This window comes from Cupressus sempervirens, chromosome 3 (genome assembly GCF_028749045.1).
Source record: "Cupressus sempervirens isolate cs-2001-9-10 chromosome 3, ASM2874904v1, whole genome shotgun sequence".
Lineage (NCBI taxonomy): Eukaryota > Viridiplantae > Streptophyta > Pinopsida > Cupressales > Cupressaceae > Cupressus > Cupressus sempervirens.
In genome coordinates this window covers 682,577,114-682,595,749 of record NC_143120.1, presented here as the reverse complement: position 1 = coordinate 682,595,749, position 18,636 = coordinate 682,577,114, and the positions used below count along the sequence as shown (strand labels likewise).

The window sequence follows — 18,636 nt, the reverse complement described above, 5'->3', positions numbered from 1 at the left end:
AACTTGACTTTATTATTGGTACCTTGAAGCAGTGGAAAGGAAGATGTCAAAATGGTTATGCCTTGTGAATCCAAGAGAATGCAACCTTCTAATTGGCCATGCTTTTTGTCAGAGGCACCATCAAAGTGGAGCTTCATGCACCGAGATAGTGGAAGTTGCCAACTTTCAAGGGCTCAAAATGGACTCCACAAACCGCATTAATGGGTTGAAGGAAGAGACCAAACCAATTCCCATGGGTACGAACATCCCAAGAAGACATTGTGGCACTGCTAGTTGAATGAAGGAGTTGACTATTAGTCACCTCTACAATGGAATCTTCCACTTTACTTAAGAAGGATGAAAGACACATTTCCTCAGTTTGGAAAATACTCCTGTTGGATTCCTTCCACAATTGCCAAATCATAATATAACAGCTAATAATTTGAAGATAGTGATGTACAAAAAAATGCTTGAGAACCAACCAACTTTGAAAAAAGGCCCAAAAGATCTTGTGGTAGGGTTCCACACCCACCTAGTTTAGCACAAATTCATTGTCAACATTGTTGGACAAATAGACAACCTAACAATAAATGATCAGCAATCTCTGTTGCAAATTTACACAAATTACATTTGTAGGGACCATGACAACCTATTCGAAGATATTTATCAGCAAGGAATATTCTTTTTTGCAAGGTTGCTCATGCAAAGAGACCTCCTTGGGAAGACATTAGTTGCAATACAGGTGGTCAAGAATCTTAGAGGTTTTAGTATAGTTTTCCTATAGTTTTGGAACTGGTCTAAATGATTTGATCAGAACTAGGTTGAAAGGTGGTGTGCTTGTCTTGAAAGATATCTTGGAGGGTTGACTCTTTACAGTCTGAGAGATAAATTGAAATGTCCCTTTCTTGGACATAATTCCACAAGTGGCCTCCCTAGAATTTCTATGTGGTGGCTTTGAGCACGGGAGTGAGAGCTAACTTATCAATAGGTTGATAGCCATTTCATGAATCCTCCTAGAAAGGTGCCAAGTAACCAGCGTGAATGTCTTAGTTAAGAAACTTGGAATCCTTGGGCGAGACTTTACCATGAATTCCAAATACAGGAACATGAAGGCAAACCTTTAGGAGTGAGAACTCTCGAAGAGATGGTGTTTCCTAAATATTTGTGTGGAGGGATGCAAGCCCATTTTAATTCTTGTTTAGAGAATATCTGCTAGATCTTTGCACCCAAGGCTTTGTTTTTAGTTGACAACTATTTCAAGCCCACTCCACTAGTTGCTTTAGGTCTACATATTTTATCCCCTTATCAACATTTTCCTGCCAATAAAACTTCAACACTTTTTTGTTGTAGTGATTGTTCATAGATGTTGAGAGAGGAAGACAAGACATAAGATATATTGGAAATGCAAAAAAACCACTTTTAACGTGGTGATCCGTCTAGCCGAAGGAAGCCATTGGCCTTGCTACGAGGCCATGCTATTGGACATTTATCCCCAAGAGGGTCCCATAATTGTGTAGTGCAGAGTCCTTTTGGTAAGGCTAGTCCCAGGTAGGTGCATGAGAGGGGTGATAGGCCAACACTGGGGCGAATAATAGAAAGGAATTAACAATTGATGATGAAGTTTGGCTGGTCTATACGTGTCAATCCAAGAGCGTAAGCTTGCGCAAGGTGTCCGAGCAATATGCTATCAAGGGATGATAGTTGTGATTTGAGCGATTATGGATGCAACTAAAACACACGAAAATGAACCTATGGAAAACTGAAATAAAACTGCGACAAGAACTTGATTGAAACCTACTGAAATAATTTAGACAATAAAAATAAGAGAAATGAAAACCTCTTTCTAGCAGCAATAACAATACAATTACTTCTATTCAGTAAATCAAAACTATGATAAAACATTAGTAATTCAAATGATAAGGAAGCAATAATCATATTATATCAACGCAAATCATTTTACACACTAATACAAAAACAACAAGCATATCATACCAATACAAATCGGATTACCAACTGATACAGAAACAACAATTGAATCAATTACTCGTTCAAACAAAACTCTATATTAATGAAACACAAATATACCACACTGAAATAAAAAGCATAGAACACACCAGACATCCCAAGAAGTGGGCACCCTCCTCAGTCTTTCGGGTGGTGAGATAGAAAACATTTGAGCACGGTGCTGATCAGCACAATAGATAGTCTTTATTTCTTAAAGAAATGGTACACGATTAAAGTGTGGTACCTTTGATTATGAATTATGCTGTTTATATATACACAGCTTACAACACAGAATAGAAATAACTTATAATAGACAAAATAATAGCTAACGTACAGCCTTACTTACAGGCTGTAAGTAGTTGCAAATAAAATACAGATTATTTATACCAAATGGATTTGTTTTGCCTCTTTGTTATAATAAGGAGAAAAGTTAGGAGATTAAGGTTCCAAACAACCAATCACGCAAACCATTTCAGAGTGCAGTCATCAAATGATATAGTGTTGTTGAAGTCTATGCATCTTCCACTGTGAATCTCCAAATGATATGGTTTTGAACAGAATGATTTTTATTTTAGCAGCAACCTGGCTATTGAGAGCTTGTGGTTCAAACTGAACCTCCATCTTTAGTTAGTGAGAATATAATAAAATACTTCTGTAGTAATTGAATAAACGGGGATCTTATGGCACCATGAGTTTTTTTAGCATGTATCCACATAAATCTAGTTGTTTCATCTCCTTGTATGATTGTATTGTGGATGATACTTGCAGCAAATGTGTCTCTATGATTTCAAAGTTGATAGAGCTTTGTATTGGTGAAATAGTGACAGGAAGATCAACATGCTAGATAAAGAAAATCACATATATTTATTCACATACTTTATCTAATAACTAAATTAAATATGACTTACATATATTAGATCATATGCAGCATAGAAGGAGAGAATGGAATATTAAAATGGGTATTGAAATGAGCATGAAGGCTAAAATATAGCATAATTTGGGACATAACTTGCTCTCATCAGGGGGCCTTTGCGAAATTGAAGCACTCAAATGCTCTCAATATCATGTATTTGGCTGCACACTGCCAGCCCCAAAGCTCTTGAATAAAGCTTGAAGATGTCAGCAAATACATGTACTTCCTGTTTGATTGATTTCCCAAAAATATTCGTATCATCAGCAAACTGTCATTGAGTAATCATAGGAAGCTGACTTGCAACTTGGATACCTACGAGCTGACCTAGAGAAGAGGGTACCAAGGGCATCAGCCATGATGATAAAGAGGAACAAGGATAATTGGTCTCCTTGGCAAAGGTCATGGGAGATTGAAAAAAATCCTTTGGCGAACCATTGAAGATAACTGAAAACCGTTTTGTAGAAATGTAGGTGAAGACATCCTGAATCCATTTCTTAGAAAACCCAAGGCTTCTAACACTTTTAGCAAAAACCTCCAATACACATAGTTGAAACCTTCTTGATATCTAGCTTCACCAACATACTCGGTGTAGCAGTGGGATGAGTAGAGTGAGATTTCTTGAGCAATGATAGCAGCATCTAGAATAATGCTATTAGAAATAACTCTGCTCCTCGGAGATAATAGATGCCAAGGTGTTTTTAAGGCGAGTGGCCATAGTTTTAGAGATGATCTTATATGGGTCTTGCTGAGAGAGATGGGGTGAAAATCCTCTTGAGAAAGTGCATTCTCTTTTTCAGTTATGAGAACGAATGTATTATTGACTTTTGAAGCAAAGTGGACTTGGCCCTGGAATCCTCAATAGCTTCCAAACATTAGACTCTATAATTTGCCAACATTTTTGGTAGAATCTTGTTCGAAAGCATGTGGATCAGGAGATGTATTCAGATGGAGCTGGAATAGAGCTAGTTTTTAATTTTGAAGAAGTGAATGGAGTAAAGAGCATCTTTTTCTGTTCTTCTTGAATTAATTGTGGAATGTGAAGTAATATTGATGATTGTGCATTCAAGTTTGATCCTTCCCAGTTATTATGTTAAACTGTTAATCAGTAAAGGAATCCATTGTATGATATTTCGTTGTTTTAGGATCTTCCATCTTGTATCTAGTGTTTAGAAATTTGGTTGAGACCTTAGCGTACTTAGGTTTTGGTGTGGAAAGATTCCCATGACTTTTGCTTCTAGTAGACCTCTTCTCCTCTAATAACTCTTAAATGCCAAAATCTTGCTTAATCCATTTCAAAAAGAATAAACATCCACATTTAGCTGCTGCAGTTGTTTCTCAATTGAAGTCTCTGCACTAAATATATTCTCGAAGCTGAAGTTTTCACTGAATCTTGATATATTTAATCTGGGAAATCAATCTGAACATCTTAGCTCCAGCGAGTTGTGTTTCAAATATTTTTCAAAATGTTCTCGTCTTTCTGTCACATATTTTCAAATCTGAATGGGCATTTGGGAATTCCCGTTGTCACCAATAATATGTAGCTGGATTGTATAGTGGCCAGAATTGAAACAGGTGATAATACTACTCTCAAAGGAGTAAGGAAAGAAGCTTAAACCTCTACTGCAAATAAACCTGTCTAATTTCTCTGCAATGTTTGTAAATCCTAACCTTCTATTGGTGCAAATGTGCATTCCATTTTTCATTGGGTTGTCTAATAAATGGTTTGAGTTTTCAAAGTTTGTGAAGTCCAACTGTGACTGATGTTTTTTGATAACACCTGCACATTTTTTATAATTATAAAGAATGGTATTTAAATCAGTCCCAAGAATATGCAAATTTGATGGACATGCTTTCATAAAATGCACCAAATGAAAATCTAACCATAATTCCTTTTTCTTAATGCTTGGAATTGGGCCATAGTCATATGTTAAGATCAGAGTAATGAGACTCGCCATGAATCGGGTGAGTCTCCCAAGTCGGCGAGTTTCACATGGCTTGTTGGGTCAAATTGACCCGTGGCCCTGGCTCGGCGAGTTAGGTGAGGTGACTCGCCTGACTTGCGGGTCAACACTGATTTGACCCAGCCAACTTTTTTTTTAAAAATTTAAAATTTAAATTTTTTTTCTTAATAAGTTTGTAGAGGTTGGTATGAATAGTGTCAAGATTACAAAAGTTTTCTCTTTTATTGTGTCTATTCATAATTTCCTACTGATTGAGAATGAATAACTTATAAGAATTGACTCAAATTTTCAATTTAGCCTATTATCTAAGGCTAAAAATAATATTTTAAATGCTGATAACACTGAAATGGTCTCTTCAAAGTTTGGGATTTGGATTCTTATCCATTGCTTATTCAATTGCCTGGAATGACAGGAATCAAGATTAGTCCAGTTCTTAGGATTTCTTGCAATTTTTGTAATAATGTTTTCAGTTTCCTTTTGGGTAAACTTTAAAGAAACCCCCCTCGAAAAAAAGATGTAAAATATTGGCGAATCTTTCACAATTTTTAAAAGCATAATTATTTCTATTGGCAAATCTATCAATTTTTTTAATTTCAAATATTATTTATAGTGGCGATTATTTTGGAATAATATTTTTTTTGTAGAAAATATTTATGAATCTCAACAATAATAGAAAGCTCATTAATCACTATGGTATTTTATAAATCAAAATTGAACTTTTTTTACCTAATAGAATATTATGAGGATCATTACATTATATTTTAAATCAATAGCGAAAACTAAATATTGGTCATATATCCCTAAAGTAACTAATAATAAGAATAATTATTGGTGAATTAATTATAATTTCCCCAATAATATATAATATTTAGGAGAGTCAAATCTAACCATGTATAAGATATTGTGGCGAATCTTTGAATTAAATTTTTTTTATAAAATAAATTATTTAGTGATTCTAAATATTTTAGAACTAAATTTTATAAAAATGTTGCGATTTAGGTTGCATTACATCTTTAAATTATAAGCCAAATTACAAGCCAAAAATTTCTAAAATTAGCCAATTGACAAATATTAGGCACTAAAAAATACCTTGGTTTCCTTTCCTTGACTAGATTAATTAAAATTTAATGTGTGAAGAGTCTTGAATTTAAAGGCTTGAATCATGTGTGTTTGGTTCTGGTTCTTAATTAATTGGTTCCTAGGAAGTTTTTAATCCTTTACTCAACCATTGACTGTTTTTGAATGGTTATTTCCATCAGATTTGAATGGTTATTTCCATCAGATTTAACTTTTACATCTCAACTCTAGATGAGACCAAATGAACATCCGTAGAAATTTAAATAAAAATCTTGAACATATACATATTTGTAGCTTGAAAACAAGAGTTAGGTTCAGATAGCCACCTAGGATGCATATAAAAAACTAAATCAACTTAAAAGTCAAAATTGTACTTTATTGTAAATATTTCAAACTTGAATGTCATGATAGGTATTCATAGTTCAATGTTGAATTACAAATAGCAGCATGGAACTTCATATGGGTCTTGACTCTTTGTCATTTGTCATTTGTACTCACTAAAAGTTTGTTGTCTAGTTGACTCCTCAAACGATGAAATCGATGTATGTTATGTGATCAAATTACTTTCTATTTCATGATGTTATTGTGTCTTAAAGCTCTATTCAATAATGGGTGCATGGAATGTTCTTTAAATCCTAAAAAATTTCAAAATTTCGAGGTTTTTTTCACTTTGCCGAGTCACTGCTAAGTCCGAGCCGGGTCACGAGTCAAGTTACCCTTGTCGAGTCCTAGCTGGGTCCGAGTCACGTTACTATGGTTAAGATGAAATGCATATGGTGGTTGGTGATGAATATTTGGATCTGTTCACCTCCAACATACACATATTTGATCCAATAAATTTATTGGCTATTTCTCGAAGCATAAGGTTGAGGGAGTGGGCAACACATGGTATTCAAAATTTCATGAAAAACTCTCAATCAGTAACCCAACCACCTTACAAATTTTGGTATTGCTTGTTATAACTTGCACAACATTTTGACGGTCCATTTGCTCAATGGCCTGACAAAGAATGCTAGCAATAAATGTACCATCCTTCACTTTGCCTTGCAATTAACTACTCTCAAAAACATTGCTTTAGTATACATGTATTTGATCCAAGCAATTTTGTTGACTATTTTTTGTAGCATAAGGTTGAGGGAGTGAGCCACATAAGGTGTCCAAAAAATTCATGAAAAACTCTCAATCGCTTACCCAACCACCCTACAAATTTTGGTATTGCTTTTTATAATGTGCACAATATTTCGAGGGTTCACTTTCATAATGGCTTGATGAAGAATGTTAGCAATAAATTTACCATCCTTCACTTTCCCTTGCAATTTGCTACTCTCAAAACCATTGCTCCATTAGGGAATAGTGCAATAACTTTGATTAATGACCAATTTTTTAATCTTTTCATGATGGATACCCCTTTTCTAACCCACAAATCCCCTACGGGCTTCTCTTCAAAACTCATCCGTTTTTTCCAATAAGGTGCTATGCACATTCTCAAAACTCAAATCCTTGTGCCCTTTAGGAGACACTATTTGCTTTTGTCACTTGTTGCCAATATGGTGAGTGAGCAACAATGAATGCCAATCTATTCACATAGAGATGTCTTTCTATGAGTTGATCAACAAACTCTCTAGATAAATTACAATGAATGCCAATCTATTCACATAGAAACATTTTTCAATGAGTTGATCAGCAAGCTCTCCAGATTCGTTATGAATTGTCATTCCAATGTTTCCTTTGATCTTTTCTATGTAGAGACCACATGCTTTTCTTTAGTTGTGGACAAAAATGGGTTGCTCACCAAAGGTTGAAAATAAGAAGACAGTGGATGGAGCTTCATCGTTGGAGATTCTTCCTATAACAAAGGATGATTTCTTTTACGACTTGGTGCTTGATTTGATTTCCTTTCCTTTCAACATATGTCAAGGCTTGTGGATTTGGAATGCTATTACTATCTTTGAGTGGACAAAAATTGATGCCTTGTCTAGGGATCTTGCACAAATGGCCTTTCACTCATTTATATGAGCTCAAATATCTAACTTTACATTCACTACAAATCCAAACATAACCCACCATTTGGAAATGTTATACCATTTCAACATCCAAAGGGGAGAATTTGAGTCCTTTTTGAGACAAGGTTAGCTCACGAAGCTAGAATTGGTTACATTTGGGTTGACTAGATTGGGACATGGGATACGTAGTTGCTAGATAAATAACATAGTAGTTTATGAATTGGTTACATTCGGGTCGGGCCAGATTGGGGCATGGGTTGTGCAGGGGTTAGATAAATAACCTAGTAGTTTATGTATTGTAATTGACAATCATTAACATTGTATGCAAATTCAATGAGTGGTAAGTTCTTTCAACTGACTGGAATTGGAATACATACTCTATCTACTTTGATTAAGTGCGAAAAAATCTAGGATTTGGTCTTTGTGCAAAGTAGTGACCCTTGCTCGACAAAAGACTTGATTACAACGGGGAGGGGGGGGGTGATGAGGACCTCGGGTCCAACTTTTAAGTTTTTAGACTTGGATGTTATAATTGCACAAGATGCTGAAGTGTCTATAGAAGAGTCAACTTCTCCATATGACATGACTAATGGCAGCCGCATTGCAGTTGATTATGATATTGTGAATTTAATAATAGTGTAACACCGATGGAGGGGGACGTTGGGAGGAAGTGACGAGTTTTTGGGACAAGAAAAAAGGGCCTCAATTTTGGGGATGGCGACAGGGGGGCTTGGGGTTGGGGGTGTTTCATATTATACATATAAAACATGAAATGTTAGCTGTGAAATGATGTTTCAGTATAACATACTGAATTGAAATACTTGCACATTGCAAAAGTATCACGGATCAAAACTATTGAACATTCAACATAGTAAGATAGTACATACCTAATAGTAACATTCATAAGTTAAGACTTAAATAGAAATCCAAATTATCAAAAAATATGATTTATATTAGTTATATCAAATATGAATTTATCATAATGATAAAGTGGATTACAATGAGTAGCATAATGCTTGATATGAATCATGATCAATATCAAAATGAACACAAAATCATGTCAAAATAACAAAATGTAGTGATGGGAAGCCTTTAATCATCTCCCAAGCCAAAGTCCTCATCGCTGGAACTATTGAACTCATACTCATTTCCGCAAAAGGAACTATCCCTACATTTGTTTTTGCTGCAATCTCATCCTCGTCAATATGAGACATAGCCTCTGACTCTACATCTCATCATGCTTCTATGCTTTTGTACACGTGTCTTGCTATCTACTATATGCAAGACAGTGTGTACAACTACTAGCTTCCCGTTCTCTTAGAGGTAAGTTTGTTCCTTTTAATAGTGTTGATGTAGCACCCAAGCACACAATTCAAGATAAGTTTGTTCCTCTTAACATAGTGGATGAAAGTACACTAGTACCCAAGCACCCAAGTACCCAAGCAGTGCGGTGACAAGTGTGGCTGTGATGTTGCAACAGTGGGGGTTCTTGGGTGCGCCTAGTTATTGTCCCGAGGATGTCCCCATGCTAGGTACTCCTGGGTTTTGGGCTCGGTGCATGTTCCTTGATTTATGAGTATTTTCCTTAATTATATATGTTTTTAGAATCCATATATATACACAAGGGAAAGAAATGTCATACAAGAATATCCAAACCCCAATCCCATACCTGTCCAAAACTTAGATATTTTGACTAGAATATTCATATGTTAACATTTGTTAAATTTTAGTTTCTTTTAGTGTTTGTCAATTTATTTTTAGATACTTTTAATTTATTTGTGTTTTGTTAAATTCAAATATTAATTTTTATTTTATTTTAATGGCTATCCCCTGATGTCCCAAAATCTGGAATATTTTTGTAATCTCAGAAATCTATCCATCCACCCCTAGAACTCCAAGAAACACTGGTTTGAAGTGAGTAAGATGCATCCTTGAAACTCAAAGAAACAGTGGTTTGAAGTGAATAAGTTGGTTAGCATGTTCTATATGGAATAGTCTAAGGCTTTTTCCTTATTTATGAATGTCTTGAGAGTTGAACATTGGTGCAGTCTTCATAATTAGCAAAGAATAAGATATTTTTTGGTTTTAGGCTAAGCTCAAACATTTGTAATGGAAATTTAAGTTTATTCTTTGGTGACTAATATGACCATGAGATTACAATTTCTTAAGTGATCTTTGTGGTAACATGTTTGTTTCTAATAGAAAATAAAAAAATTGAATACAGGAACAGCTTAAGCCACTGATGGAACAGATAGTAAGAGTGAAAGATTTGACTGTACCTGAGTATGGCAGTCTTCTTCAGTGGGAAGCTAGAGCAATTGCTGCTGGGCGTGCTGTTGGTGGGGATCATAATGCAAATGAATCATCCAAGTCTTCTCAAGGGCAAGGATATGGTGGAACTCCAATGCCCTACCTTGGTGAGACAAAGGTAAGCTTTTTCAAATTTTTGTTGCATACTGAATGGGAGAAAAAACTGGTGGATGGTCTAGGTTCTAAAACGGAAGGAAAATGCTTAAAATCGCTATGAAGTGAAGATCACTCTTTTCAATGTGGACCAGTGTGCTTCTTTTTAAAAAATTACTAATGACATTTTCTATTTTGTATTTTCTGATTTAGAGGTATGCTTCTTTGGAACTGGCATGATGAACTATACTTATGAATTCGTTTATCTAGTTCAATGTGAAGGACATCTACTTATCAATACATTGTAAATAAAGGTTATATTGTCGCCAGAAAATAAGTTCTATTACTTAGTGCTTTTGATAAACTGCTGTGCCAGTATCTACACTGATCTGTGCAAAGAAATTAGAATTTTTTTTATGGCTTTTCTGTAACTAGTTCATAGTCATATAACCAACAAAATAGTTGCTACTATTCTTATGTAATTGTTGGTTACATAATTAAGTACAATGTCTTTAGCTGTAATCATTTCAGCTTGCCAATCAAATTCCTACCATTCACTTTAAATTAAAGTGTTCTAGATGGACTGGCTTTCTTAGTTGTTGTCTATTTGTTTTGAAGAATATACTCTAGACATAATAGATCATCTGCCATAAAGCTCTTATTTCAATTTTTCACCTTTGTTAATACTTACTTTTGTATAGATGGCTTCTGTAATGTCCCCATTTCTTGCAATGTCATTTTGTGATCTTTTGACCAGTCTTTGAGTTTTCCCATAAGCTTCTAGCTTAGTTGCAAAATGTGCCTCTTGTATGCCAGCACCGGTGTTGCATCTGGATGTGGGCTGGAGGTTCATAGAATGTGCACCCAACCCGCATCCAGACAAACTGACTAGCCCACTTTAGCAAAAGCGAACCAAGAAACATTGAAAAAGTTGTTTTTGATATTTTTCTTCAAGAATCAAAACCATAAAACAATCCCTTATGAGGCTTTTCAACTCAAAAACATATCATTTTGCTTCTTGTTTTGTCATCAAATTCATTTTGTCTCCATTTTTGTATTTTGAAGGGCAAGTATTTTTTTCGAAGGAGATCGTTCGTGTAGTGCCAAAATAACTTCCACAAAGGAGATTTAAGCATTTAAGATAAGCATTTAAATCCTATTATTTAGTCTTTTGATGAGTTTTTCTAGTTAAGATTTTTTTCAAAGTTTTTTTAATAGATCGCAACAATGATCAGTAGTCAAAGTTAAGTGGGAGCTGAGGGAAACCAAAAATTCAAAATTGCTTATGGATCTCCTTTATGGAGACATACCACAAGGATTATACAAGTTGTAGGTGGTGGGGAATATATTTGGAAGTGTATTTTATATAATATACAATATGATAACTCCTATTGTCGAGTGAAACTTCGCTTTATGGGCCCTGTTGGTAAAGGGATTAATGTTTGAGGTCCCAAATAAGAAGGAATTGCCTCCTTTACAAATAACAAGATTTATAAGAGAACAAGTGATGCAGAGCTCTCCCCTATATAGGCAGTTATGATGTGGTGTGGCCTTAGACTACTTCAAATACCCCAAAATGGAGTCAAGGGACTGCTCTACACCTTTGGAGTAAAGTTACTAAAAAATTTGGCCTAGGCACCCAAAACAGTTCAACTAGGTCTAAAAGCATAAAATCACAAGATACTAGGTTTATGCTTGCAAAGGGAACCTATGAGTTCATAGGGCAATGAAAAGGTTCCTAAACATTCAACAAACTCAAATTGGTGGGTTTGAATAGCCTAGATTGTTCCCAAAGGCTATAGATAGCAAAATTGCCTTTTAGGCCTAGAAGCCCCCAATTAGCCCTATCAACGAGGAAATTAGGGTTTAGTTTGAAATTGTTTTGAAGGAGTCAGAAAACAAAGTTCATATATGGATACCCTTTTGGAAGAAGCTTAAGATTCCAAACTTTCGAACTCCCAACTGGTCAAGTGATTCCCTTACCAAAAATGCAACAATTACCCTTGTTAGGCCTAATTGCTAGGGTTTGTAAAGTAAGTATGAATTAGGTGATTGGCTAGGATAAGCTATCAACTGGGAAACATGTATGGATCTACTAGAGATCATATTCCACCCTTAGAATGGTTTCATCCATTTCCCAAGTGCCTGCAACACTTCAATACTTGCTGTAGAGATATTTGGCCTAGGGCTTGCTAGCAAATTAGATGCCTTTCTTTCCATCTCCCATCCTTTAGTGGTCCTATAGTACATCCTCATAACTTGCATTTTACCAAGTGGAATGAAGTTCCCGCGATGGGAATGCAAGTTGGGATATTTTTGCTATAACTGGTCATTGAATGGAGGGTTTTGGTGCACCCGAGAAAGAAACTTAGATAACTTTTGTTGCAGAGCACTTCAAAACCTCAAACCACTTGCATTCTTCTACTAAGAGGTTCAGGATTCCAAATGAACCATTCATTTGCATGTACCAATCCGTACCAGTCCGTACACTTACAAAATGCAGCATTTTACAAGGAAAAATGAGATCTTTTATTGATTCAAAATGCAAAATTACATTCTCTATTTTCGACCCGCCTAGAAGGGGTATTTGAAGACTTCCCCTAATGAATCCAACCCATTTTCAAATGTTTTGACCGATGGGGAGCAATTATGTAAAAGTTGACAACTTTTTGCAGAAGTTAAGCGACTTTTCTTGCAAAATGCAACTTTTGGCAATTTTTGCAAATATTGCAATCTAACCCAATTAGGACCTTCCCCTTGTGCCCCAAGGGCCTAAAACATATTACAAAACCTCTAAACACTCCTAACGTATGCTAGGTCTAAGATGTGCCCTTTGACCATAGTCAAAACCCATCGTTTATAAAACACCAAAAGGGGACTTGGTCTTACAAATAGGCTTAATTCCTTAAGTAACTATTTCTAGCTATTAAAAATGTCTCTTAGGCACAAATGCCCTTGAGCAGAATTCATGAAGAGTTACATAAGATGGATGCTGTGGAGAGTGGAGGGGTAGGTGCTTTGGCACCATACTCCCTTGGTTGAAAAACTCAAATCCCACTTGAGGATAGTTGCTGAACAGAAGTTCCATGTTTGGCAATGCATTCTTCACTCATTCATGTAGCATCTATGATTGGAAGACCCTTCCACTTGACCAAATAGTTTGTGTAGATCTTCTTTCCTGTCTTCTTGATCACCTTGGAATCCAAAATCTTCTTCAATTGAAGTGGTTGGCTAGGTGGCAAATCCTTGATCCATTCTGCTTGTTCATTAGCATCCTTCATTACATCATTAGTTCCTGCATCATCTTTAAAAGGGTTGAGATCACAAACTAGAAAAAGAGGGGAAGTTGATATGGTTGGGAGCAATGAAATTTCATATGCATTTTCCCCATATTTTTTCAATAACGGATAGGGTCCAATCTTCCTCATTTGCAATTTTGTGTGTCCCTTTGGTAGTCTTGCTCTGTTCAGATAAGCCCATACTTGATCTCCTTTGAATGAAACACGTCTTTTGTCTTGTCTGTACACTGTTTGTACTTTGCAGCATTCTAATTCAAAGTGTCTCTGACCTAACCATGATTTTTTTGATCCATGCTGAGAACTCTTCACCTTGTGCACTGACTTTGAAGTCACTTGGTCAATCTTTGAGTTCCATGACTCCTCTAGGATGAAGTCCATAGTTCACTTGGAATGGTGTCTTCCCTGTTGACCTGTTTATTGAGTCATTGAATGCAAGTTCTGCTTGAGAGAGGATCATATCCCATGTCTGCTCATGTTGCTTTGTTAGACACCTCAGAAGGTTGCTTAATGATCTGTTTACAACTTTAGTCTGCCCATCTGTTTGTGGATGGTAGGCAGAATTGAAAGATAAATTTTGTGCCCAACTTCTTCCATAAGGTCCTCCAAAAATGACCTTGAAATTTCATGTCTTTGTCTGAGATAGTGGATGTTGGTAATCCATGAATCTTGTCCACTTCTTTGAAAAACAGGTTAGCAATGTGAGAAGCATCATTAGAGCTCTTACAAGGAACAAAATGAGCCATTTTACTAAATCCCTCTACAATAACAAAAATGCTATCAAAACCTTGTCTTGTCCTTGGACGACCGAAGACAAAATCTATGCTTACACTGCCCCATGGCTTTGTTGGAATAGGTAAGGGCTGATAAAGACCTTGATTTGTCCTCACTCCCTTGGCTCTTTGACATATTGTGCAATTTTCTACAAACTTTCTAACATCAGTAGTTAACTTTGGCAAATGATAGTTTCTCTTTATGAGTTCTAGAGTTTTATCAATCCCAAAGTGGCCTCCTAATGTTGCCACAATGCTTCTCTTTGACCATATTTTCCCTCATGGAGCATCTTGGAATGCAAAGTTGTCCTCCTTTGTACAATAGACCATTCTGCAACAAATACTCTGAATAAGTTGTGTTATATGCATCAGATAATGTAGAACAAACCTTATGGATTTCCCCAAAGTATGGATCATCTTTATATAGGTGTTTAAGGGCATCAATCCCCATACTTTGCACTTGAACTTCTTCTACCAAGGTGACTCTCTTGCTGAGAGCATCTACTACTTTGTTTGCAATGCCTTTCTTGTGTTTGATAGAATGTGAAGGCTTGGAGTTGCTCAACCCACTTCATGTGCTTGCAACTCAATTTGTCTTGGCTATTTAGGAAGCTTAGTGCATGATTGTCTGTAGAGAATGAATTCCTTAGGAAGCAAGTAGTGCCTCCATTTCTTGAGAGCCTGAACCATAGCATATAGTTCTAGGTCATATGTGCCGTATTTCTTCTTGGCATTATTAAGTTTTTTCAGAGAAGAAAGCCACCGGTCTTCCCTCTTGATTGAAAACTGCACCTATGGCAAGGTTGCTAGCATCAGTTTCCATTGTGAACAATTTGTTGAAGGGAGGTAGTTTCAAGATTGGATATTGTGCTACCCCACCCTTCAAGTATTCAAATGATTCATCTGCTTGAGTTGTCCATCGGAATTTTGTCTTCTTACCTCCTTTGATGGTATCCAATAGAGGTGCACATATGTGCCTGAAGCTTTTGACAAATTTCCTATAGAAAGTTGCCAATGAAGCTCCTGACTTCTCGTGCTGTCTTAGTTGTTGGCCAGTTAATGATGGCTTCTACCTTTTCAAGATCCATCTTCAAGGTGCTCTCTGAGATGACAAACCCCAAGAATCTTAATTATGTTTGCACGAATGTATACTTTTCAAGGTTGATTTCCAACTTCTTTTCATATAGTCTTTGGAGAACTTGTTACAAATGCTTCATATGCTCTTCTTTAGTCCTGCTGAAGATCAATATGTCATCAAGATAGACCACTACAAACTTACCTATGAAGTCATCAAGCACTTCATTCATTAGCCTCACGAAGGAGCTAGGGGCATTGCTTAGACCAAAGGGCATGACAAGCCATTCATATAACCCTTCAGTGGTTTTAAATGCCACTTTCCACTCATCTCCAGGCCTAATCCTTATCTAATTATAGCCTGATTTAAGGTCTATTTTAGAAAAGTAGCATACTCCTCCAAGTTGGTCTAGTAGATCTTCAATCCTAGGTATAGGGAACCTATACCTTATAGTTATTTTGTTGATAGCCTTAGAGTCAGTGCAAAGTCTCCATTTGCCATCCTTTTTAGGGGCCAATACACTAGGGACTGCCAAGGGCTGAGACTCTTTTGAAAAAGTCCTTTAGCCAACAGATCACTGATTTGTCTTGATACCTCTGCATTTTGATCAGGGGTGAGTTTGTATGCAACCTTGTTGGGAAGAGAAGCACCTGGTATGAAGTCAATCTGGTTTGAGATGCCCCTCAATGGTGGGAGTTCATCTAGAGTGTCTCCTGCAAGTATTCCTTTATACTTCTGTAGTAGATTGTTTACTTCTTTGGGCACTTCTTGAGTGATTGCTTTAATCTTATGTTTGAGGGCTATGGCATACCCTATTTGAGAGTCTTGGATGGTATTCATCATCTCTTGTTCACCTGCCATGATAACTAACTGTTCTTTGGGTTTCTCTCGGTAAGGGTCAAGATTGGGAAGAAGATTATATCTGTGACCATCTTTAGTAATTTGGTATTTGTTTGTGATACCATCATGTTTTGCCTTAAGGTCATACTGTCATGGACGACCTAGCAAGAGGTGATAAATGTCCATGTCTACAATGTCACAAAGGACTCTATCCTTATAATCTTTTATGGAAAAATCTACCCAAGCCTGTTCATTTATTAATGTTTGTTGCCCTTTTATTAACCAAGATTCATGAGAGGGATTAGGGTGGGGTATTTTCTCTAGGTTCAATTTGCCTACCATTTCTTGAGACGCAAGATTTTCAGTAGAACCAGAATCAATAGCTACCTTACATACCTTTCCATAGCTTTTGTTGTTGGTCCTGAAGAGAGTCTTTCTTTGTGGAGGCTCTATTGGCATGGGTGCTTGAATCAGTGTCCTCTTCATCATAAGAGTAGCCCCTTCTTAAGCAGCACAGTCTCTGGCACTTTCATCATCATGATCTTGGACAAGATTAGTTCTTCTCTCTCCTTGGTTATTCTGCTTCTCAGGACATTTGCTTGTATAGAGGCCCATCTGGTTACAATTGTAGCATTTGATCTGCCCATTGTTTCTTTCACCATTTTTGCCTTTTCCATTACCTCTCCTTCCTCTGTATCCACCTCTTGAACTACTTTCTCCTTGGGTATTTTCTTTGTTAGAATCTCATTGAGGTCTATTGCTTTGTGTTCCTTTACCCCCATAGTTTCCTCTTCCTTTATCATTCTTTCCTTTATTTCTAGCACTCTGTTCATTCCTTCTTTTGAACTTCTCCTCAACCTTGAGTGCCAATTGATAGCACTGGTTTACAGTGGTAGGGCTTGTTAGACTTAGTTCATCTTGAATGGCAATCCTTAGTCCTTGCATATATCTAACAAGCTTCACACTTTAAGGTTCAACAAGTTTGGATTTCATCACCAACTTTTGAAATTCTTCAGTGTAGGTAGAGATGTCCATCTCTTTCTGCCTCAAACTCATTCTCTTCTTATGAAGTTGAACTTCATAATCCTTAGGGACGTAGGTCTCTTTGAGTGGAGCCACCATGTTCTTCCATGTGGTGGTTGGATTCTTTTCATTCTTCACTATGTCATCTTGAGTGAAGTTCCACCATGTGAGTGCAGAGCCCTTGAGTCTAGACTTGGCAATTTTAACCCTTTGGTTCTCAGGGATGTCTTCATGATCAAGGAAACTGGTTAGGGCATCTACCCAATCCATTGCAGCCTTTGGGTCCATCTTCCCATTGTATGTGGGCAAGTCAAGCTTAGCATCCATGGTTCTCCTCTCCATAGATTTTTGAGTCCTCACAAGCAGCCTTTGGTCAGCAAGACATTCTACTTCCTCCTGCTCAAGGGGTTCTTCATCACTCCCTTGTTTGACTTCTTTAGAGTTTTCACTACTATTACGAAGCTCTTCTTTAAGCTTATTCATCTCTTGCCTCATCAACTGCATCTCCTTGTCTCTTTGTTCATCTTGCCTTAGTTTTTGGCCTCTCAAGTATTTCACAATCTCTGCATTGGTCATCCTTGAAGATAAACCTCCTCCTTCTTCTTCTATGTTGTCGTCAAATCCCTTTACCCTAAGGGATCTTAGTTTGCTCTAATACCACTTGATGTAGAGCTCTCCCTTATATAGGCAATTATGATGCGGTGTGGCCTTAGACTATTTCAAATACCCCAAAATGGAGTCAAGAGAGTGCTCTACACCTTTGGAATAAAGTTACTCAAAAACTTGGCCTGGGCACCCAGAAGACTACAACTAGGTCTAAAAGCATAAAATCACAAGATACTAGGTTTATGCTTGCAAAGGGAACCTATGAGTTCATAGAGGAATGGAAAGGTTCCTAAACATTCAACAAACTCAAACTGGTGGGCTTGAATGGCCTATATTGTTCCCAAAGGCTATAGATAGCAAAACTGTCTTTTAGGCCTAGGAGCCCCCAATTAGCCCTATCAACGAGGAAATTAAGGTTTAGTTTGAACTTGTTCCAAAGGACTCGGAATACAAAGTTCATATATGGATACCCTTTTGGAAGAAGCTTAAGATTCCAAGCTTTTGGACGCCCAACTGGTCAAGTGATTCCCTTACCAAAAATGCTACAATTACCCTTGTTAGGCCTAATTGCTAGGGGTTGTGAAGGAAGTATGAATTAGGTGATTGACCAGGATAAGCTACCAATTAGGAAACACGTATGGATCTACTAGAGATCATATTCCACCCTTAGAATGGTTTCATCC

At 36.8% G+C, this 18,636-nt stretch overlaps 1 protein-coding gene across 4 annotated transcripts in view; it reads left to right on the top strand.

The window, feature by feature from the left end:
• The window catches only part of LOC149568569 (Transcription factor TFIIE, alpha subunit), a 103,702-nt gene that overhangs the window by 43,739 nt on the left and 41,327 nt on the right, over nucleotides 1–18,636 (top strand). For all 4 annotated transcript variants that reach the window (XM_089821463.1, XM_089821461.1, XM_089821464.1 and 1 more), the window contains one exon: nucleotides 10,162–10,365. In XM_089821463.1, coding sequence (XP_089677589.1) covers nucleotides 10,162–10,365 — 204 coding nt within the window. The remainder of the gene's footprint in view (nucleotides 1–10,161; nucleotides 10,366–18,636) is intronic.